Source organism: Drosophila navojoa, chromosome 4 (assembly GCF_054131105.1).
Source record: "Drosophila navojoa isolate 15081-1374.11 chromosome 4, UAZ_NAV_1.0, whole genome shotgun sequence".
Lineage (NCBI taxonomy): Eukaryota > Metazoa > Arthropoda > Insecta > Diptera > Drosophilidae > Drosophila > Drosophila navojoa.
Genome location: NC_142892.1, coordinates 1,815,535 through 1,834,050, shown reverse-complemented (window position 1 = coordinate 1,834,050; position 18,516 = coordinate 1,815,535). Strand labels below are relative to the sequence as shown.

Sequence of the window (18,516 nt, the reverse complement as noted above, 5' to 3'; positions counted from 1 at the left end):
GTTCGACTTAATGCAGCAGCTTTACGGCTCAATAGGCCGTCTAATTATGTACGTTGGACATGGATGAAAGCTTAAATAGCAACAGCACAGCAGCGGCAGCGGCAGCAGCAGCAGCAGCAGTTGCCTATCTGTTAGAGATGCTCTAGACACACATTGAAGATGAACTGGCAAAAATGAATAAACGAATTTAACGCTTGATTTGTCAGCTGAATGGTGACCCCCTCTACCTCTCCCTCTCTCTCTCTCTCTCTCTCTCTTCCCTTCTCTTTCTCTCTGGCTGCTTTCATATGCACTTTGAGCCAGAGCCAATTTGCAAAGTATTTTTAAATATTTTTAAAAAATATTTATAGAAATATTTTTTAAAATATATTCATATATTTCACATATATATATTTGCATTTTATTATTGATAAATTTATATTCATAAATTTCTCGCCTTTTGACACATTTTTTAATATGCACGAAGTGTGGGCAGAAAGCTGCGGCAATAAAAGCGAAAAAAGGGACAAAAAACGAAAAAAGAAAACTGTCAAGTGCAACAGCATTTCAAGCTGTCCCTGCACCATGTTGCACGTTGCATGTTGCGCGTTGCAGCGCTTATCGCGGACAACACATTGTTGTTGTCACTTTTCAGTTTGACAATTTTTTAATGAAGTTTCATTTTTGCTACCCAAAGTGTCAAATTAAAATAATCAGAACATGACAGCTACCGGCAGGCGGTGCCACGCCCCATCAAAAATAACACTGCCAAAAATTGTAAGCAGAGGCCCAAGTCCGACTTGTATTTAAGAAGTTCGTTTCATTAGTGCGAATTTTCGGCGCATTTCTTTGCAACTTATTTTTCATGCGCTTCATTTAAGCGACAAATCCGATTAGGACCGGCTCGACTTGCCGGCATCGGCATACCCCTTAGCCCAAGGGGCTTAGGGTAAAAAAAAGCCAAATGAATTGAAAATGAAATCAAATGCGAACCGCGACATGAACATTAGGCGGCCAGCGACTAAGCATTCAATGTCAACCTAAACAAAGCCGAGCTGGAAGAGAAGCGCGGCTGAAAACTTGTTCTCAGGCAGCGAGCAGCAGAGAGAAGCGAGCAGCCAAATGAAATATTGGCAAATAGACAGCAGCAGCGCATCTCAATGTGTTTACCCTACTCAAGCGAAAGAAAAAGGTTTGCTTCGAAAGCTCCCACACCTTGCCCCATGTCTCTCTCGCTCTCTCTCTCTCATTCTCTCACTCTCTTAGCGGAAATTTGAGATTTATGAATTCTGGGAATGATTTTCGCAAACATTTCACAAATTATATTCGTCTATATGCATTTCATGTTGGCAGGCAGTTTACAAATTAGCAGCGATTTCATTTGAGTTTGAGAGTTGCTTGCTAGGTGGAGAATGGGAAAGTGGGAGAGAGAGAGAGAGGAAGGGAGAGAGAGAGACAGAGGAAGGGAGAGTGAGAGAGAGTAAAAAGTTTAGGGTGAAAGATAAGAGTGAAGTCAAATTAAATTTAATTTTAGTAATAACTTTTATGGATTACGAATAATTAAAACACATTTTAAATAAAATATATACTTGAATTTATTTATTTATTATATTAGTATATATTTTTGTTATTTGTTAAATTTTCTTATAAAAAGCCTTTCAAAGTTTAGTTTCCTCTAATAAATTTCTCTATTCTCTATGCCTTTTGAAACTTTAATTTATTAACAAAGAAATAAATACTAAAATAAATTGTTAAATTATTATGAATTGCTTTTAAAAGTTTATTTCCCCTTATGAATTTCTATAGTTACGATTCGTTTTTATATATTTTTAACTGCTTTTTTAATTGACTTAACTTGAGTGAAGCTTAAGGCTTTTCTCTAACTTTGTTTTTGTATGAACTTTACGAATTTTTTTATCCCTTACTATTGCAATAGAATATGTTCTTTATCTATATAAATGCTGTTAGCTGTAAGTGCATAAATAAAATATAAATTTTAGCTTTAGCTAACTTCTCTCATATATGTTCCTATGTTCCTATATGTTCTCTAGTCAAAATTTTTTTACAATATACGAGGAAGTGAATAATAAATATACTAAATTATATAAACAATTATTAGAAGCATATAAAATCTTAGTATATCTGTATGTAAAAATATCTAACATGAAACTGCAGCTGCTAGAAGTATATAGTTTATACTATATCTATATCTATATCTATATCTATATCTATATCTATATCTATATCTATATCTATATATATATATATATATATATATATATATATATATATATATCTATATCTGTGTCTATATCTGTTATATATATCTCTAACTACAAGTTACTAGATCTCACATTTTGAAGCATTTGCCATTCTTAAATTCTCGCACAAGTATCGCGTTTTGCGTTTAACTTTTGTTGCGGTTGCCGTTGCTGTTGCCGTTGCTGTTGCAGTTTGTGGCATGGCTAGCCGCAAGCAACATGAACCCACAACCCCTGCAGCTGCTAGCCATGCGGCAGCATTGTGGCACAGCATTGCTTAAGCACCACCCAAAAAGCCACCTTTTGCTGCTTTTAAACTATGGGTATGAAAGTCGAAGATAAACAAATGTTGCATGCATCATGTTTGGTTATTTAATACAGCGCATTGGCTGCAGCTGGGCAAACAACACCTGGCAGCCGGCGAGAGGCAACTGGCGTTAGTTAGGTGGTGAAGGCGGTGCCACAATGTGGCAACTGTTGCAGCAACTCTGCAACTCTGCAACTCCAACTCCATCTCCACCTCCACCAATTCGAATGGCCCTACAAATTGCTTCCTCATTGGCCACCAATTAAAAGTAATGAAAAGTTGTGCGGGCCATGCAAAAAGTTGGCTTTGCCTCCTCTTGCCACCTGCCACCTGCCACTTGCCACTTGCCACTCACATGTGCAGCAGCTGCTGGTGTTCTGCCAATGTTGGATTTGTCGGATGTGGTGCTGCATTCAAGTCCAACAACGGTAATTATGCAAATTGCAAATGGAGCGAAAGCAACTGCAGCAACAGCAACAGCAGCAGCAGCAGCAGCAGCATCAGACGTTGCATCAACTTGGTTAAGGCACTGCCCTAACAGCTCCAGCACCAACTCCAGCTCCAGCTCCACCTCCAGCCATTCTGTGCTCCATTTCGATGGCAGAATTGTAGGCAACCGCAAGTGTTGCCAGTAGGAAATCAAATTAGCGCGCCACGTCGCACAGCCAAGCACAGCAACAATGGCCAGCCAGATGCAGACCGAGCACTGGCCTGAGCTGAACTGAACTGGACTGGACTAGACACTGGGAGGCGACTCTAGCCGCTGCACAGTTTGCATGCTACTCGTTCATGCCACACGCATGCTACGTACTGCTCTGGCCCCGTACTTGATTATGAGTTGTAAACTGGCCAAAGAACCAAACGAGAAAGCGACTAAGAAGCAAGTAAATTGTGCTCTAGTTGTGCGAGTATGGACTAGTAGATAGGCTGTAATAGATATAGTAGATATACTAAAATATATATATACATAGATACTAACATGCAAACATATTAACATATTTGTTTTATGATTACAATCCTGCATGCTATTAAGACGTATGCCAACTATCGATAGATATCGACTCTCATCTATTATCTATCCAAAACAGGATTTAGTATGAAAAAATCAATAATATTATGGTTCTAGCTGAAGTAGCTGCAAGAAAAATACAAATAATATCAATAAACACTAAATATACTTATCGATACTAAGCAGTTATCCATTAAGTGCATACCTTGGTAAGATATCAATAGTAAACAGTTTAAGATTAAGTCATGTAGTTATCATAGAGCTAGACCAATCATCGATATTTATAGTTGCTAAGCAGTTATCGATATATTATGTAGCCATGCTCAAACTTCCCATTTATTCAATTGCTCCGCTCACAGGGTATTTGAGACCGAACTTGAATAAGTTACTGCTGTTTGCCACAAATCGATTGGCATTCTAGAAAGGGGCTCAAGTGCATAGTGAGAGAGAGAGAGAGAGAGAGAGGGGTGAAGTGGTGTCAAGAAGTGGGTTAAGGTGGGAAAGGGGGGCTGCTACTGCAACGTGTGACTAATTGACATTGACGACTTTTTGCCATTTGGACCGAGCAGAGCCACAATTCGCATTTGGCCATTCGCATTCCCCAACATCTGTGGGCCATAAACTTGAACTCGTTTTAGCTGCTTCTCTTAGCCATAATAAACTGCCAACTGAAAACTGCAAACTGCAACTGCGACCGCGGCAGCTAGGCAAAGTTTTATGAGCCGCAGTTGCGCTGTGCCGCGGCTGGCGCTGCCGCCGCCTGTGGCCCGTTGTTAAATAGCGGAAATGGACTTGGACTCGAAAAGAAGAAAAAATGCATTAGAATCCAAAGCCGCCAGCGGTGGGCAGCGTTTGCCTATTGAGGTGTTGAAAATGGTCAGCACTTGGAGTACACTGCCGCCGTCTCTGCCGCCGCCTCTGCCGCCGCCTCTACCTCTGCTGGTTGCCCCCGTTTACATCTCAAGCCTACCTGGCCGCCCTGTCAGTTCGTTGTGCGGTCTCTGACAGCCCGGCTAATTGCAAAGAGCCATAAAAATGCGTGACATGTTTGACTTTTAGGCATAGCCAATTGTTGGCTGAGAGCAGGAGAGAGAGAGAGAGAGAGAGAGAGAGGAAGAGAAAGAGAAATGAAAGTATATGAATTATAACAGATAGTAAAATAGATCGTAAGAGCTGAAAAAAAGAAAAATATTTCTAGATAATATATGTAAAATTATCTATGGAGCGAAAGAGAGCAAAATATAGACATAGAGATATATTAAGATTAAGTAGTAAATGGTAATGGTGAGAGATGCAGGAAATAAGAAGAAGAGACAACGGACTAAACCTCACTATAATTGAAATTAACTAGAGATAAAGAGAGAGATAGAGAGAGAGAGTGAATGAAACTCAACTAGATTTATCTAAGTATCTCATGTAATCTATATTATCTGTTCCTCTTTGGGCTTTGTTCCTTCTCAGCCGGCAGCAGCTCATTTGGCGAATAGTTCTCCTCTCCCACTGTAGCCTAGAGAGTTTACCCAAGAGTCTATTATCATATTAAAATTATGAATGTCAGCACAGCGTTTAATATGCTTAGAGCTAAGACTCAACAGCGTTTACGTTTAATCTGCCTCCCCTACACCCTTCAGCTTCATTGCTCTGCATTCACCTGCTCTTCCTTTCTTTTTTTGGCACACTTGTTGCACTCGCCTCACTTCACCCCGTCTCATGTATGACAGACTTGTCAGCCAATGGCCTCGCGCTACCCTCTTTCTAATGTATGACACAGCTTGTCTGCAATTTTTCTAACAACGCTGCCTCTTCCCCATTGCCCACATCTCTCTCTCTCTCCCTTTCTTTCATTCTGTTCTCGATTGTGCGCCTCGCGTATCGCGAGCTTAATTGGCATCAAATTGCTTGCATATTTCAAACAACGAAAACAAACAAAAAAGAACTAAATAAAATGAAAAGGAACAGCGAGCAAAGACACATCAATACAATGGGCCAATTCTCTAGATGTTTCCGCTACGCTCTTCACCCGTCTCTATCTTACTGCTATCGTCCCTCTCCTGTCTCGAGCATTTTTCAAAGTCCAATGCGCGTTAACAAAAATCCTTTTGAACATGTCTGTGCTCCTAATCAAAATTCCAAAAGTCATGAGTTCGGCGCAAGGCAAAACCCTTGGCCCCTCGCAGCTCTCCCTCTCCCTCTCCCCCTCTCACTCTCGCTCTCTGGCCTCACTCTTAATGACTACTGCATGAAATTCTTAAGCCAAGTTTTTGGCTCACAAACAACGCGCGCCGACTACCAGAAAAGGGGATAAAAAGGAGACGAAATGGATTTCTTTAATTTATAATTTATTGATCTTACCGCAACAGTTGTTGTTGATCTTACCGCAACAGTTGTTGTTATTGTTGTTGTTGTTCTTGTCATTGTTGTTGTTGTTGTTGTTGTTGTTGTTGTGCACAACACAATTGCTCATTAGCTGTGCATGCATTAATCAAAGTGCTGCCCCATGTTGCATGCCATGGCACTCGCTGCGGCGAGCCTGCCTCAAGGTCAGCAGCGAGTCCAATTAACGCCCCCGCCCGCCAAATTGCAAACTGTTGCAAGCAACTCTCTCAAGCAACTAATTATCAACACATTTGATAAGCCGTCGAGATTTGGCAACGGAAGTGGCCCCACCTACGGTGCTTTTCGCCTTCCTTAACACACCTCTAACACAGAAGCAGGGCAAAACCGTTTAAAGTGCTCCAGTTAGAGGTGTTTGAGTAAGAGATACCCTGTAAAAGTTTAACTTTTGAATAATTCTATAAAATTTAATATCATTTGCTTGAAATAGATGGCGATACTTATCGATTTTGATCAATTGTTATGACTATTATTGATATTTATATATATTTATATATTTATTTATATTCCAGTTCAGCAGATCCACAAGTAAAAGCTTGTTAAGCAAGCTTTGAGCATTGCTTAAAATATAAGTCGATAGTTATCGATTTCGATCAATTGTTATGACTACTATCGATGATTATCGTATTTTATATATATTCCAGATCAGTAGTTCCATGAATATAAACGAGAATTATCAAGCTCTGCGCACATTAAGAGTTTAAGTGTCATACTCTCTTTCGCCATCGGCATATACCCACTCAACTCTTTCCCATGCGTACAGGGTATTGTAAAAAACCAATTTCAGTTTCGCATCAAACTGCGCAACGCCCCCAACAACGCCCCAAAGCAACTACCGACCAAGTGGCTCAGCGTTCAGAGCCTGTCCTCAGTTACAGCTCTCTCTCTTTCTCTCTCTCTCTCTTCGCTCTGCTCTGCCACATCAACTGCAGTCGCAGTCTCAGCCTTGGGTCCATTTCACAACTGTTTGGTGCGCCCTTTGCTGCGTATCTGCGTAGCTGCAACTGCAACGCAACAAAAAGTGATTAATTTTTGATATTGTTTAAGCGATAAAAACGCAGAGAGAGAGGGAGCCAGAGCGAAGACGGGCGAGGTAAAGGGAAATAGCCCAGAGGCTGAGCAGAGAGATGTAGACTGTGTGTCCAGAGCAAACCTTTCACATGCCTCGACTGCAGGTGCCGGCCAAAGTCTGGCGCATTGTAGGTAGACAAGGAAGGGGGGGCGAGACAGGAAAGGCAGGACGCGACCTGAAACAGGATACGAAGTGGCTCAGAGAATCGAGAGACTCGATTGCTCGAGCCAAAACTCCCAACTCGTCGCGTCTCGTTTGCTCGTCTGTCTGCCAGCTATCAATCAGCTTTTGACATTTTTAACTGGAATTTCTTGAAAATTTATTCGATTTTAAATTAAAAAAATATATAAAAAAAACGTGAAGAGAGGGGAAGAGAGGAAGAGTGCAGAAGCGAGAAGTTCATATAGAGAAATGAACGGAATTCTGATCCTGTGTGAGGGGCGCCTAAGACTTGAGTTAAAAGTAATTTCGAGAATTTACATAAAAATTGTTTAACGAGCTATTCGCTCTCTCAATCTTCGTATGTTGTAGTTGTTGTTGTTGTCAGTTTATGACGCAATGACAACAAAAACAAAACAAATCAAATCAAAGTAAAATTAAGAGAATTTAAATGGCAATTTAATGAACTTCCAAATCCACGAAATGAATAAACAAATCCCTAAAAATTCAGGAAAAAAATAAAGAGGAATTCAAAAAACCTCTCGAAAAACCCATCAAAATTCATTTGCACTTCACAGCCATGCCACTGTCAGGGAGCGAGATAGAGAGAGAGAGACAGAAGAAAGAGAGGGTAGAGCTGAAGAGTGAAGGCATTTTAAGCTGCTTAAAACATCAGATGATTGCGGCTGATTAATCAGAGTGCGAGCATTTAAGCTGCCAAAGCGAACGAGCGAGAAAGAGAGAGCCTGATGGAGATGGAGAGACGGATATCAAGGAGCAAGAGAGACAGCTGTTAGTTGGCTTGCGTGTTTATTTCGCCCATAAAAGTGTCATTTATCAATTTTGGGCGAACGCACGGAAAAATCTTGCTGCGTCTCTCTCACACTCCCACACTCACAGTCTCCACCTTTCTCTCTCTCTTGTTCGCCTGATAGATTTGGCTTAATTGGACGCCTTTTTTTAATGTTTTGACATCAATCAACAGACACTCATTGTCTTGATTTGTTGTTTTTGTTTGTTGTTTGTTCTTCGCTGGTTGCCTAGCATAGGGTATTTGAATTTCGTCACGAAATGTGAGACGCACTGAAGCAGATGGCTCTGATTGCAGCGGGAGGGTATACATTAAGTATTCTCTGTTGCCTGCAGCAGCCTGAGCAGTTAAACTCCCTATTTAAATATGTCTTTAAGCACTGAAGTTTTTAATACGTGAAACTTGATTGGACTAAAGTGTTTTGATTGAAATGTAGATGTATGCCTAAGAATGAGTTAGTTAAGAGGTATAAACCTATTCCGTTGTAGTTTTGATTTTTAGATTGAACTCTGGTTATGTGCTTACACTCGGATTACTGTTTATTTGACAGATTTTATAGATTGTCAGTTTGATTTCCTAATCTGTAGCTCCACTACTACATTATATCGTATCTCTATAGGGTATTTACTATTCAAGCATATTTAACTCTCTATCACTGTTTTTTCCTTCTAATGTTGTTGCATTTGTTGTTCTTTGATTCGTTTTATGGCTGGAATTTAAATCGCGCTTTTTCATTTCCACACTTTCTATGAGGAACGCTTTTTACTGTTAGCTAACTCGGCCACTACTTGAGCATATTTTATCTCCAATTGGTATTGGTTGGCCGCATGACAAGTGTGGCTGGAGCTAGACAGAAAAGAGGGGAGGGGCAGCGGGGAGAGTAGAGGGCTCAACCACAACACCATTAGTCGTGCAAATGGATTACTCTTCCTGTTGGGCAAACAGAACGCACACACATACAGGCTGAGTGTGTGTGTGTGTGTGTGTGTGTGGACGATACAGCAACTGATACACAGGACTCATAGGACATGGCAGCCTTTTCGATTTCGATTTTGTGTCCTAGACAAACGCATCGAATTCGTGTCAATATTTGCATTAATTCAGATTCACTCACGCACACACAGAGAGGGAGAGAGAAAGAGGAGAGAGAGATAGCTAACAGCTGGCAGCTGACATAGGAGCGTGTGTGTGTGTGTGTATGCATTGTGGTCACAGTCACGTTTCAGGCTTTTAACATCCAACCAATGTCCAGACAAGCATCCCAAATGACTTTTATTAGTTAACTGACCCTAGAAAAAGTTTTACAGATACATAGCGTGAAAAACCGCATAGAACACAGAGCAAGAGAGAGGGCAGCGAAGCAAAGTACAAGCAACAGAGTTGCAAAAACCATTTATCGCATATTATAACCAGCAATTGCTTAACTAGCTGTGCCACAGATACCCATTGATGGGGCATGAGTAGAAGCCGAGAGGGAGATCGATTGGGCAGCCTAAATAGTCATTGAGTAGACATTAGTAGACGTCCAGATATCCATTGATTGGTCAGCAGATGAAGCCTAGATACCAAGTGACGTGAGTAGAGCTCAATAATAGTAGTAGACGCTGAGATACCCATTGATAAGACACAATAGAAGCTAAGATATGCATTGATGAGACATTTCCCCCAGACTATATAAAGCTTAGTAGAACTCTTAACTAACCAATTAAAAAACCTTTCCAATTCCATAGAATTTACATTCCTTTTGGCTTCAGTTTAACAATTTAAATTTCCTTGAATAGGGTATCTCCATTTCATGCTGCCCAAAGTGTAATTTAGCTTTTCCGGCTGCCAACTTTTTGGCTGGCTTGGGTCACAACTTTTTACCTTGTTGTGGTTGTTCAGAAGGTCCTTTAAACACGACCAGCCCCGCCTCTGCCCCATTTTGCGCACTTTGCCCTGAGTTTAAACTTTTTTTTTGGCTTTTTTTTGCCACTTTTGGTCTTGCATAATTTTTCATTTAAATTTTTTCATGTTTTAATTTATTTCAATTAGCAAACGAAATTGTGTTGCAAACTTCCTGCACGTTTGCCTGCAGTTGGAGCAGAGCCCTACTCAACCCCCACCCATTTTATATAGTCAGACACAAATATTACGCATACGACGCGTTGCTCTCTGTCTCTCTCTCTCTCTCTCTCTCTCTCGCTCCCCCTGCTCATTGTAGTTAGTTGTTCAGCTGCTGTTGTTATTTTTGCTTGATTTTATGGCGCGTGACAATTGTCCACAGCATCCACTTCAGTTCAGCTCGCCACTGCTCCGCTCGCATTTTATTGTGCTGCAATTGCATTTAAATTTTGCCAACGCATTTTTTAATTAACGTTCAGCGGGCAACGCTTACAACTGGCTTGCGCTTGTGTTGCTGCTGCTGCTGCTGCTGCTGCTGCTGCTGAATGCCTTTTGTGTTTTTTTGTGCCACATGCCACATGTTAGCATCCCCACCCACACACACTCTACCCGGCCTCAACCCTTTGTCGGCTATTTAAAATGCATTGTGCCCGTTGGCTTTTGTCATTGGCACACGTAAATCCATTGAAGCATGAACAACGGCAGAAAAACTGTGAGCCGATAGCCAATACCCGTTAGCCGACAGAGCTGAAACTCTGCGCAGTGTGAGGGACAGCTCTCGAGATATATTTTGAATATTTGTGCAAAACATGAGGAGAGAGAGAGAACTTTTTCTGACTGGTTAAGCCTTGCCACAACAATTTGTTTGGACAGTAATCAAAATGGGAAAGGGGCTGGGGCATCTCTTCTGCATAGTTGGCTAAAATTTGTATTTTGCATACTGCAAGCACAATTTGGCCGGCATTCAGGTAAACACTGGAGCAGCAGCACTAGCAAAAGTAGCTGCAAGTGTGGCAAACGTCCGACAGCTCTCAACAGAGAAGGAGATAGAGACAGACAGATAGACAGAGAAACAGAGAGAATAGAACTTCAAATTGGAAGCCTTTGTTTGTCCAGGCTCTGTCTAAATATTGCGGCACAGGCATGACGCATGCAAAACTCAAGCGGCAGATCAAAAAACACCCCAAACAATGGCCACTACACTAAAGAGCTAAAAAATAAATCATAAAATATATCCGAGCAAAAAGTGTGCAGAAGAGACAAGTGACAAAGGAGAAGAAGAAGAAGCAGACGAGAAGACACAGCAGCTCTGTTGTGGAAGTTGAGCATTGAAAATGAAATGAAATGAAATGAAATATTTTATGCTCATAATAATGACACCAACCATAAGCTGGGCCCAGCCCGGCAGCATAAACATATAGCAAGCGCCAAAATGTTATAAAATGCTGTTGTATATGATTATGTCCGGAGGACCCCCTCCCCAAAAAGAAATCCAGAAAAAATATGTGTGAACGATGTTGATGGAAGTTTATGAACTACTAAGCAACATCTGCTGGTGGTGCTGGTGGTGCTGGTGGTGCTGCGGCAGCCGATTCAAGTGGCCCGACCGACCGAATGAAACGCGACGTCTCTCGTAAAAAAGACATCAATTTTGACTTTGTTTGAAATGTAATATGGCTGGCGTGTTGTGACTAAGAGATACCCTTGATGACCTAGGCATGAGAGTGGCGGGGAGTTCAATATGAGTCGTGGGCGCGTCTCATTAAACAGATATAAATTTGGTCTTGATTTGAGCTGTTGTTGATTGAGCTGACTAAGAGATACTGTGTGTGCATTGATTGATCAAGATGCGATTGTAAATTACTAGGATTCAAGTATATTGTTTAATATATTCTCTTCTCTTCCGTTGTCAATTCTTGTTTATCTTTTTTCGCTCCCGTACTCTCTCTCTCTCTCTCTCTCTCTCTCTCTTTTATTCTGTCTGCTCGTTTGCTTTGTGTTTCTTGCATATTTTTAGTTATCTTCTATCTTCTTCTCTATCCTCGATCTTCTTCACCTTTTCCCCATTTATTTCTCTTATTTATTTATCCTTCTCCGTTGAAAACTCTTTTCAGTTCTATGTTATATATTTACTTCTGATAGCTCTAACCCCATTGTCCAAAATTATAGGGTATTTCATAATGCCATAAGAAGCGGCATCTGAAACTCCAAAAAACAAAGTCTTGAGTTCATTAACAAATTGATACAACAAAACGCTGTAATTATCGCGTAGAGCAGCGAAGGCCAAACAGAAGCAAGAAGCAGCAGCAGCAGCAAGCGGAGTAGGAAATAAAGGAAGAGCAAAGGCAGTGGCAGAGGCAGAGGCGAGAACTAAGACCGGGCCGTAGGCTGGGGCTGGGGCAGTTTAAAAGCAAACTTCACATAGCTCGAAGCTATTTTCAGCAGCGTTCAGCAATTAAACACTCGAACGCTCAAGCTGAAGAATTGTAGCTGGAGAGGATTTTGACTGAACTCTGCTTTGTGTAGCTTCTGCCAAGTTTTTTTTCTCTCTCTCTCTCTCTCTTGCTTTTTGCAGTTTTAGCAGATTTTGCCATTATGGTTGATATAATTATAGGCGCTGGAATGCTGCTGTCCAAAGTGGGCGTCAAAGCTGACTCCGATTGGGAATGAGAATGGGATTGGGATTGGGATGGGAGAACTGGGATTTTCTCCACTCTGTGTAGTGCTTCAGCTGATATTTACCGAGTTAGTGTGTGTTGGTTGCGTAACGCCCACTGCGTGTGGCACTTGAGGCCTGGCCGAGTGGCCGAGTGGGTTCTAAAAAGATGCAAACCTCAAGATAAACGCGCTACCTCACAATTTTCGAGTAGCCGTAGAAGAAACGGAGCAAACTGTTCCAGTGAAACATGAAATGGCACTGCGGACACTTGAGCTTCAGCTACAGCAGATACGGAGTGATAGGAGTAGATAGATATGCATGAGGAGAACACAATGAATATGACATGAAATGGAACGTTGCTTCAAGCCTGGACAACAACAACAACAGCAACAACAATAAACAGTCTTGTAAAATGTTGTGCTAAAGCGCAAACAAATTCGTTGGAAAACAATAAATGCGGCACAACTGGCGCTGAAAGGTGAGCGAGTGTGTGCAAGTGTGCGTGTGTGTGTGTGTGAAGCTCAAGTGCGTGCCACAAACAACAACAGCAGCAGCAGCAGCAGAAGAAGAAGAGCAAAGGCAACGCCTGATTAATTTTAACTGATAAGCGCGTCATTTGCCTTTGTTTGCCTCCGTGATTGTTGTGCGAGTGTGTAGGCTGTTGCGCAGGCGCAAACATTTACCAGGTCATACACACCATACACACACACACACACCTGGTCACATTCTTTATCTTTATCGCATGTTTTTCTCTTGTTTGTTTTTTGTTTTTGATTTTTTTTTTTCGTGTTGTTGCTGATGAAACGTCGCAGCGCAGTTGCCGTCATCGGAGCCACGTTCAAGAAACAATTACAAACATAAAAGCAAACCATCAACGGACCCATCAGCTCCAGCCCCTGCCCCAAACTTTAGTGCCTGCCCCCGCCACTCTCTATATCTATCTCGCTCTCTCTCTCTCTCTGAGCCAAGTCAAGTACCCACTGATAAGCATCGCTTAGCGGCTGCTTTTGTCTTCTCTTTAGTTTTTATTTCGATTTTTTTTTTGGGACACGTCGCGCAAATTTCAGCGTAAATTTGTTGCGGCAGCACGTCCTAATCAAGTTGTAGAGCAGCAGTTAAATTGTTGCAGCAACCGATTTAAAGCAAGTTACAGCTAATCGTGTGCCGCTGCAAATGTGACGAAAATACTATATAGAGAAAGTGAACCCATCGTTGTTATAGCGTAGTTTATATAGATTAAAGTTGTAGTTAATCCTATTCATTTGTCTAATACTAATTCAATTCAATTGTCCAATTACAGATGCATTTGGGACTTAGACTATCATCCAGTCATTCAATCAATCCTTTTGTTAATCGTTCGACTAAATTATCGTCAGTCAGTAAATTAATTTCAGCTCTCTTTCAATTTGGAATTGAACAAACAGTCAGTCAGTTAATCAGCAAGGCAGTCGACTAGTCATTCAATCAGAAGTCAATCATCTAGTCATTCAATCAGCAAGTCAATCATCTAGTCATTCAATCAGCACTTTAAACAGTCATTTCTGCAATCAATCAATTGTTCAGTCGCATAGTAATATATCAACAATTCATCCATCCAATCAGCAACTCATAATCCATCAATCAACCCATCATTTTTGTAGTCAATCACAGAATCAATCAATAAGATTTCCAACTGCTTATACCCCATAGATATGCCTTATCCTCACATAAAACTCGAATATGCCCAACCGTTAAGCCTTTTCCATTTATACAGGGTATTCAGAAACCAGACTCAATCTTAATTGGTAACACTAGGAGGCAGTACACACACACACACACACACATACACACACACCAGTGCAGAGATTGCGGGGCTGCTGCACATAAACATAATTTAGCAGCAGTTGCCACATAAACTGCAGCAGCAACCTTTAAGTTATGAGCCCGACGCGCAGCCAGCCGCGAGTTCATTTTGCAATTATAGACAAGCAACTAAAGTACCCCTCTCCCCCTCTCTCTCTCCTGCTACCTGTATGCCGCTGTCTCCTTTTAGCTGCACCTGCTGTGGCAGCGCTGCGCAGCGCCTTGTCGATCGTACGGCTGCACCACATAAATTGCTGTTGATGCTGCGATTCTTTGCTCTGCTCTGCTCTGCTGCACTAATTTATGGCTTGTTGCTTGAACGATTGACTGACTGACGGACTGACAGACTGAGTGACTGACGAGCCAAGTTATTTGCCTGCCTGGTCGGCTGCTGCCGCTGCTGCTGCTGCTGTTTCCATCAGGATTGCCATTTTGGGCTGGCCTGGCATTTCGCTGGCCGCCAAAATTGGTTGACAACGATGGCACGAAGCGGCGGACCAGCGATAAGTATCTTACAGATACTTTGGGCACGCATTGCCCGAGCGTGCATCTCTACAAGATGCTTATATCCATAGGCAGGCTTGCGTATAATTTGCGCCTTGCTGCCTGCTCTGCATACGAAATGAGCTGCAGATACTTTTGTATCTTGCCCAGGCGCAGCTACTTTTGTATCACTGAATACAGTTTATACAGCAGCCCCAAATCCTTTCAAACAACATTCAAACTCAATTAAATTTATGATTTTACATAAATAACTCGAGCTCTGCTGCAGTTGCATTTGGCTGCGGCTCAACCGCAAATTAAATCCAAATTTTCAATGGGCTTCACAAGTCAAACTTGAGATACTTTTTGGTGTAGGCGGCGTCGGCGCTGACTGTGCGTGCGTGTGTGCGTGCTACTGGTTTTTAAAGTCTATTTGTGGTTATTAAATTTGATGAATAACCTGGAAAATCAAACACAATGAAACTTCAAGAGTCAAATCCAAAAAGACGCTCGAAGTTCATTAAATTCTGTAAAAATATACATAAAATATGCAAAGGCGTGCCAGGGCCAAAGAGATTATCTAGATACAAAGCGAGACAGACGGACGTGGAGTGAGGGAGAGCTAACTTTTAATATATGATAATTAATTCATTATCGATGCTGTGACGTGAGCAGACAGACAGGCAGACAGGCAGAGAGACAGCGAGGCAGCCACTCAGACAGCCAAGCACAGAGATGGCCTGCAGGACAAGACTCTTGACAAGGATTTCACTTGCAATTAAAACGAACAAGACACAAAAATTGCTGGCCAAGTTGGCTGGCTAAGCCAGGCCAGGCCAGGCCAGGGCTAAGGCCAGGACCAGGTAGCCTTCATTGATTAAAGCGCGCCTCGACATGGACTAAAAACTGATTATCTGCATATAAGCGACTAAAAATCACAGCCAAGACAACAACAGCAACAACAACGACAAAAAAAGGAGAAAAAATAATTGCCCAGAACTGTTTAACATATCAGAGCAAGAGATGAAGGCAGGCGAACTATAGTCGAGTGAGTCTTTTATAAAAATTCAACAACATGTCATTGGCAACGGCAACAGCGTCGTGCCCCAGTGCTGCATAGCATCAGGCACCTCACAGCTCCTCGCCGAGTCGCTGTCTGTGCGCCTTCCTGTGCGACTTTGACTGCACAGGACATGGACGTGGATATGTCAATGTCTGTCTGTCCCACTGTCTGTCTGGTTGTCTGGCTGGCTGGCTGGCAATGGCCTGCCCCATGGAAACTCTCTGATCCATATCGTTAAAAGTTAACGCTTTAGCGGGCCTTAACATGGCTTTTAGCGTTAATTAACAACGAATTTTGTTTGGCTTTTCTTCATTTTGTATTTGCTTTTTTTTTTCTGCTGCGAAATGCAAAATGCAACAACAGCAGCCAAACAAGTACACAGAATGTTAAGTGACAATCAGCTGATAAGCTGCCGCAACAGCAACAACAGCAACAACAACAACAACAGTAACTGCAGTGGGCAACAGGCAAACACGATAAGCCAAAAAGTTAAGTGAATATAACTGTGAATCGCACAATGTAACGCATTGCCAGTAGTCTAACAGTGAGAAGCGCAGCGAAAGGTGTCTAATGTTAGAGTTAACAGGGAAGTAACAGTGGAATAACAGTGAAGTAAAGCAAACTCTTTGATATCAATATACCAAAATAGATAAGAGGTAGAGAGATCCAGCAAGTTAACTTTAAAATAAGACTCTGACTGTTTTTCTTCTTTTTTATGTTATTTGATCTGATTTTATTTAGGCAAACTAAAAATTAACAAAAATAGTTTAAACATTTCTTAGAGATTAGATTACAGATTACAAATACATTCGTTTTATATATATCTATATACACGCACATTGCAGATACAGCAGATATTCTCGAGACTGTCATTAAGAGTTCAGAGAACGCTTAATTGATGTTATGAAAATGATATGTCCATATCTGCGCACATAACTCTAAGCTCAACTTAAACATAGACTAGACCATTAATTGAACTAAGCTATTAGCTTCAATGGAAGAGTGTACGTAACGCTATAGTATAAAGGAAGCACTTGGAAAGTGTTGAATTGCTGTAATTGCAGAACTTATGAGATAATAGTTAAAAACTTGAATAAACTCTTTATCGGTATATATTATGTATATATTTATATGCTTTTTTTGGAAGGCAAGCTCTTGATTAACTTTTGAATCTCTAGGAAGCACAACTTTCGAGTTGAATTCGATATATTTATATATATGTACAAAGAACCATCTGTTTATCATTTTAGCTGTTATCGATTGCTATCGATGTATCATTCATATTCGCTTACTTAAATATTAAATCACAGTGATGAGATTTTGTTTTTTTCTGCTTTCTCCTAATCTTCTTTCGACGTTTGCCAAACAACTTTGGGTTCAGAACCGATCGCAACGTCTGCAACAGCCAATGGAAGACACCCGATACATTTATCGATCTACGTTTTATCTGGGCGGGCAGAAGCTGAAGTAGGGAAAGAGTTGACAGTGCAGCGAATAGAAACGCTTTGGGTCCGTCTTCAGGTCGAAGCCATCCACCTTGATCACATTCCATTGATTCTTCATGTGAGCATAGCTGAAGGACACCTGATCCTGGAACGTATCGGAACGTATAAGCTCCATGGGCTCCAAATGCGAGTGCAAATTATCGACAACAGTCAAGGGCACCTTCAGTAAATGCTCTGCAAGAGAGAGACAGAGAGAGAGAGGAACGAAAGAAGGGAAACAGTTAATATTACGCCTCAGGGTTTGCCATTGAAGGCATTGCAGCAACTTCACTCACCTATGATGAAGCCCATTGTGACGTCGTCCGGAAAGCGTATCTTGTCGCCGATGCTAATGAATTTGCCGCCACCTGCTATGGGCAGCATCTTCAGAGTCAAGGCCCGACTCAGGCAGAAGCCAGCGCCGCCTGTGGCAAACCAAAAGGTGATCTTCTTGTTGGTCGTCGTGTTCTTCTGCAAGATGGGAAGGAGACGAAGAAGGCAAAAGTTAACGGAAGAACCAAATAAATGAGCCGAGCAAAGGATAAACATAAATTAAAATAACATATTTGGCGTGGATTGTTATTGAAGTGGAAAGCGGGTATATTAGGCTAGTGAGAGAGTAGAGGTAGGTAGAGGTAGGAAATAAGGTATGGAGCAATGGCAAGTTCTAGGCTTTTGTCCTACAGTTCTAGAGTCACAATGCTCAGCATCCAAGCCAACAGCTGCAGTAGCTACTTTTCAAAACTTTTACAGCGTATAACGCAGTCGTTCACATTCCCTTAACTCAAATTTTTGCCAAATTGTTGTTTTTAAAAATTAAGAAACTGACCAAAAAAAAAACCAAGAAATCCCCACTTGATTAATTGACCATGTAAATGGGACATGTGCGTTAAGGAAACTTAATACGCAGCCCAAAAGCCCGAACCAAAAGCGAAACTAAAACGAATATACGAAGATGTTTAACAGCAGCAGCAGCAGCAGCTCCTCCTGACCTAATGAAGCGTTAAGTTTTCAGTATTTTTTTTTTTTGTGGGCTTTCAATTAGTTTGTGGCAGGGATCAGGCTCGATTCGTCGATTCAACGATTCGTCGTGGCATGCGGCCCAGCCT

At 41.5% G+C, this 18,516-nt stretch overlaps 1 protein-coding gene across 1 annotated transcript in view; it reads right to left on the bottom strand.

The window, feature by feature from the left end:
- Positions 1 to 16,623: 16,623 nt before the first annotated feature.
- fng (Fringe glycosyltransferase) overlaps positions 16,624 to 18,516 on the bottom strand; it is a 30,979-nt gene continuing 29,086 nt past the window's right edge. The window contains exons 6-7 of the mRNA XM_030385602.2: positions 17,704 to 17,878; positions 16,624 to 17,602 (exon numbers count right to left, since the gene is read on the bottom strand). Of these exons, the coding sequence (XP_030241462.2) occupies positions 17,367 to 17,602; positions 17,704 to 17,878 (411 nt within the window). The 3' untranslated portion in view covers positions 16,624 to 17,366. The remainder of the gene's footprint in view (positions 17,603 to 17,703; positions 17,879 to 18,516) is intronic.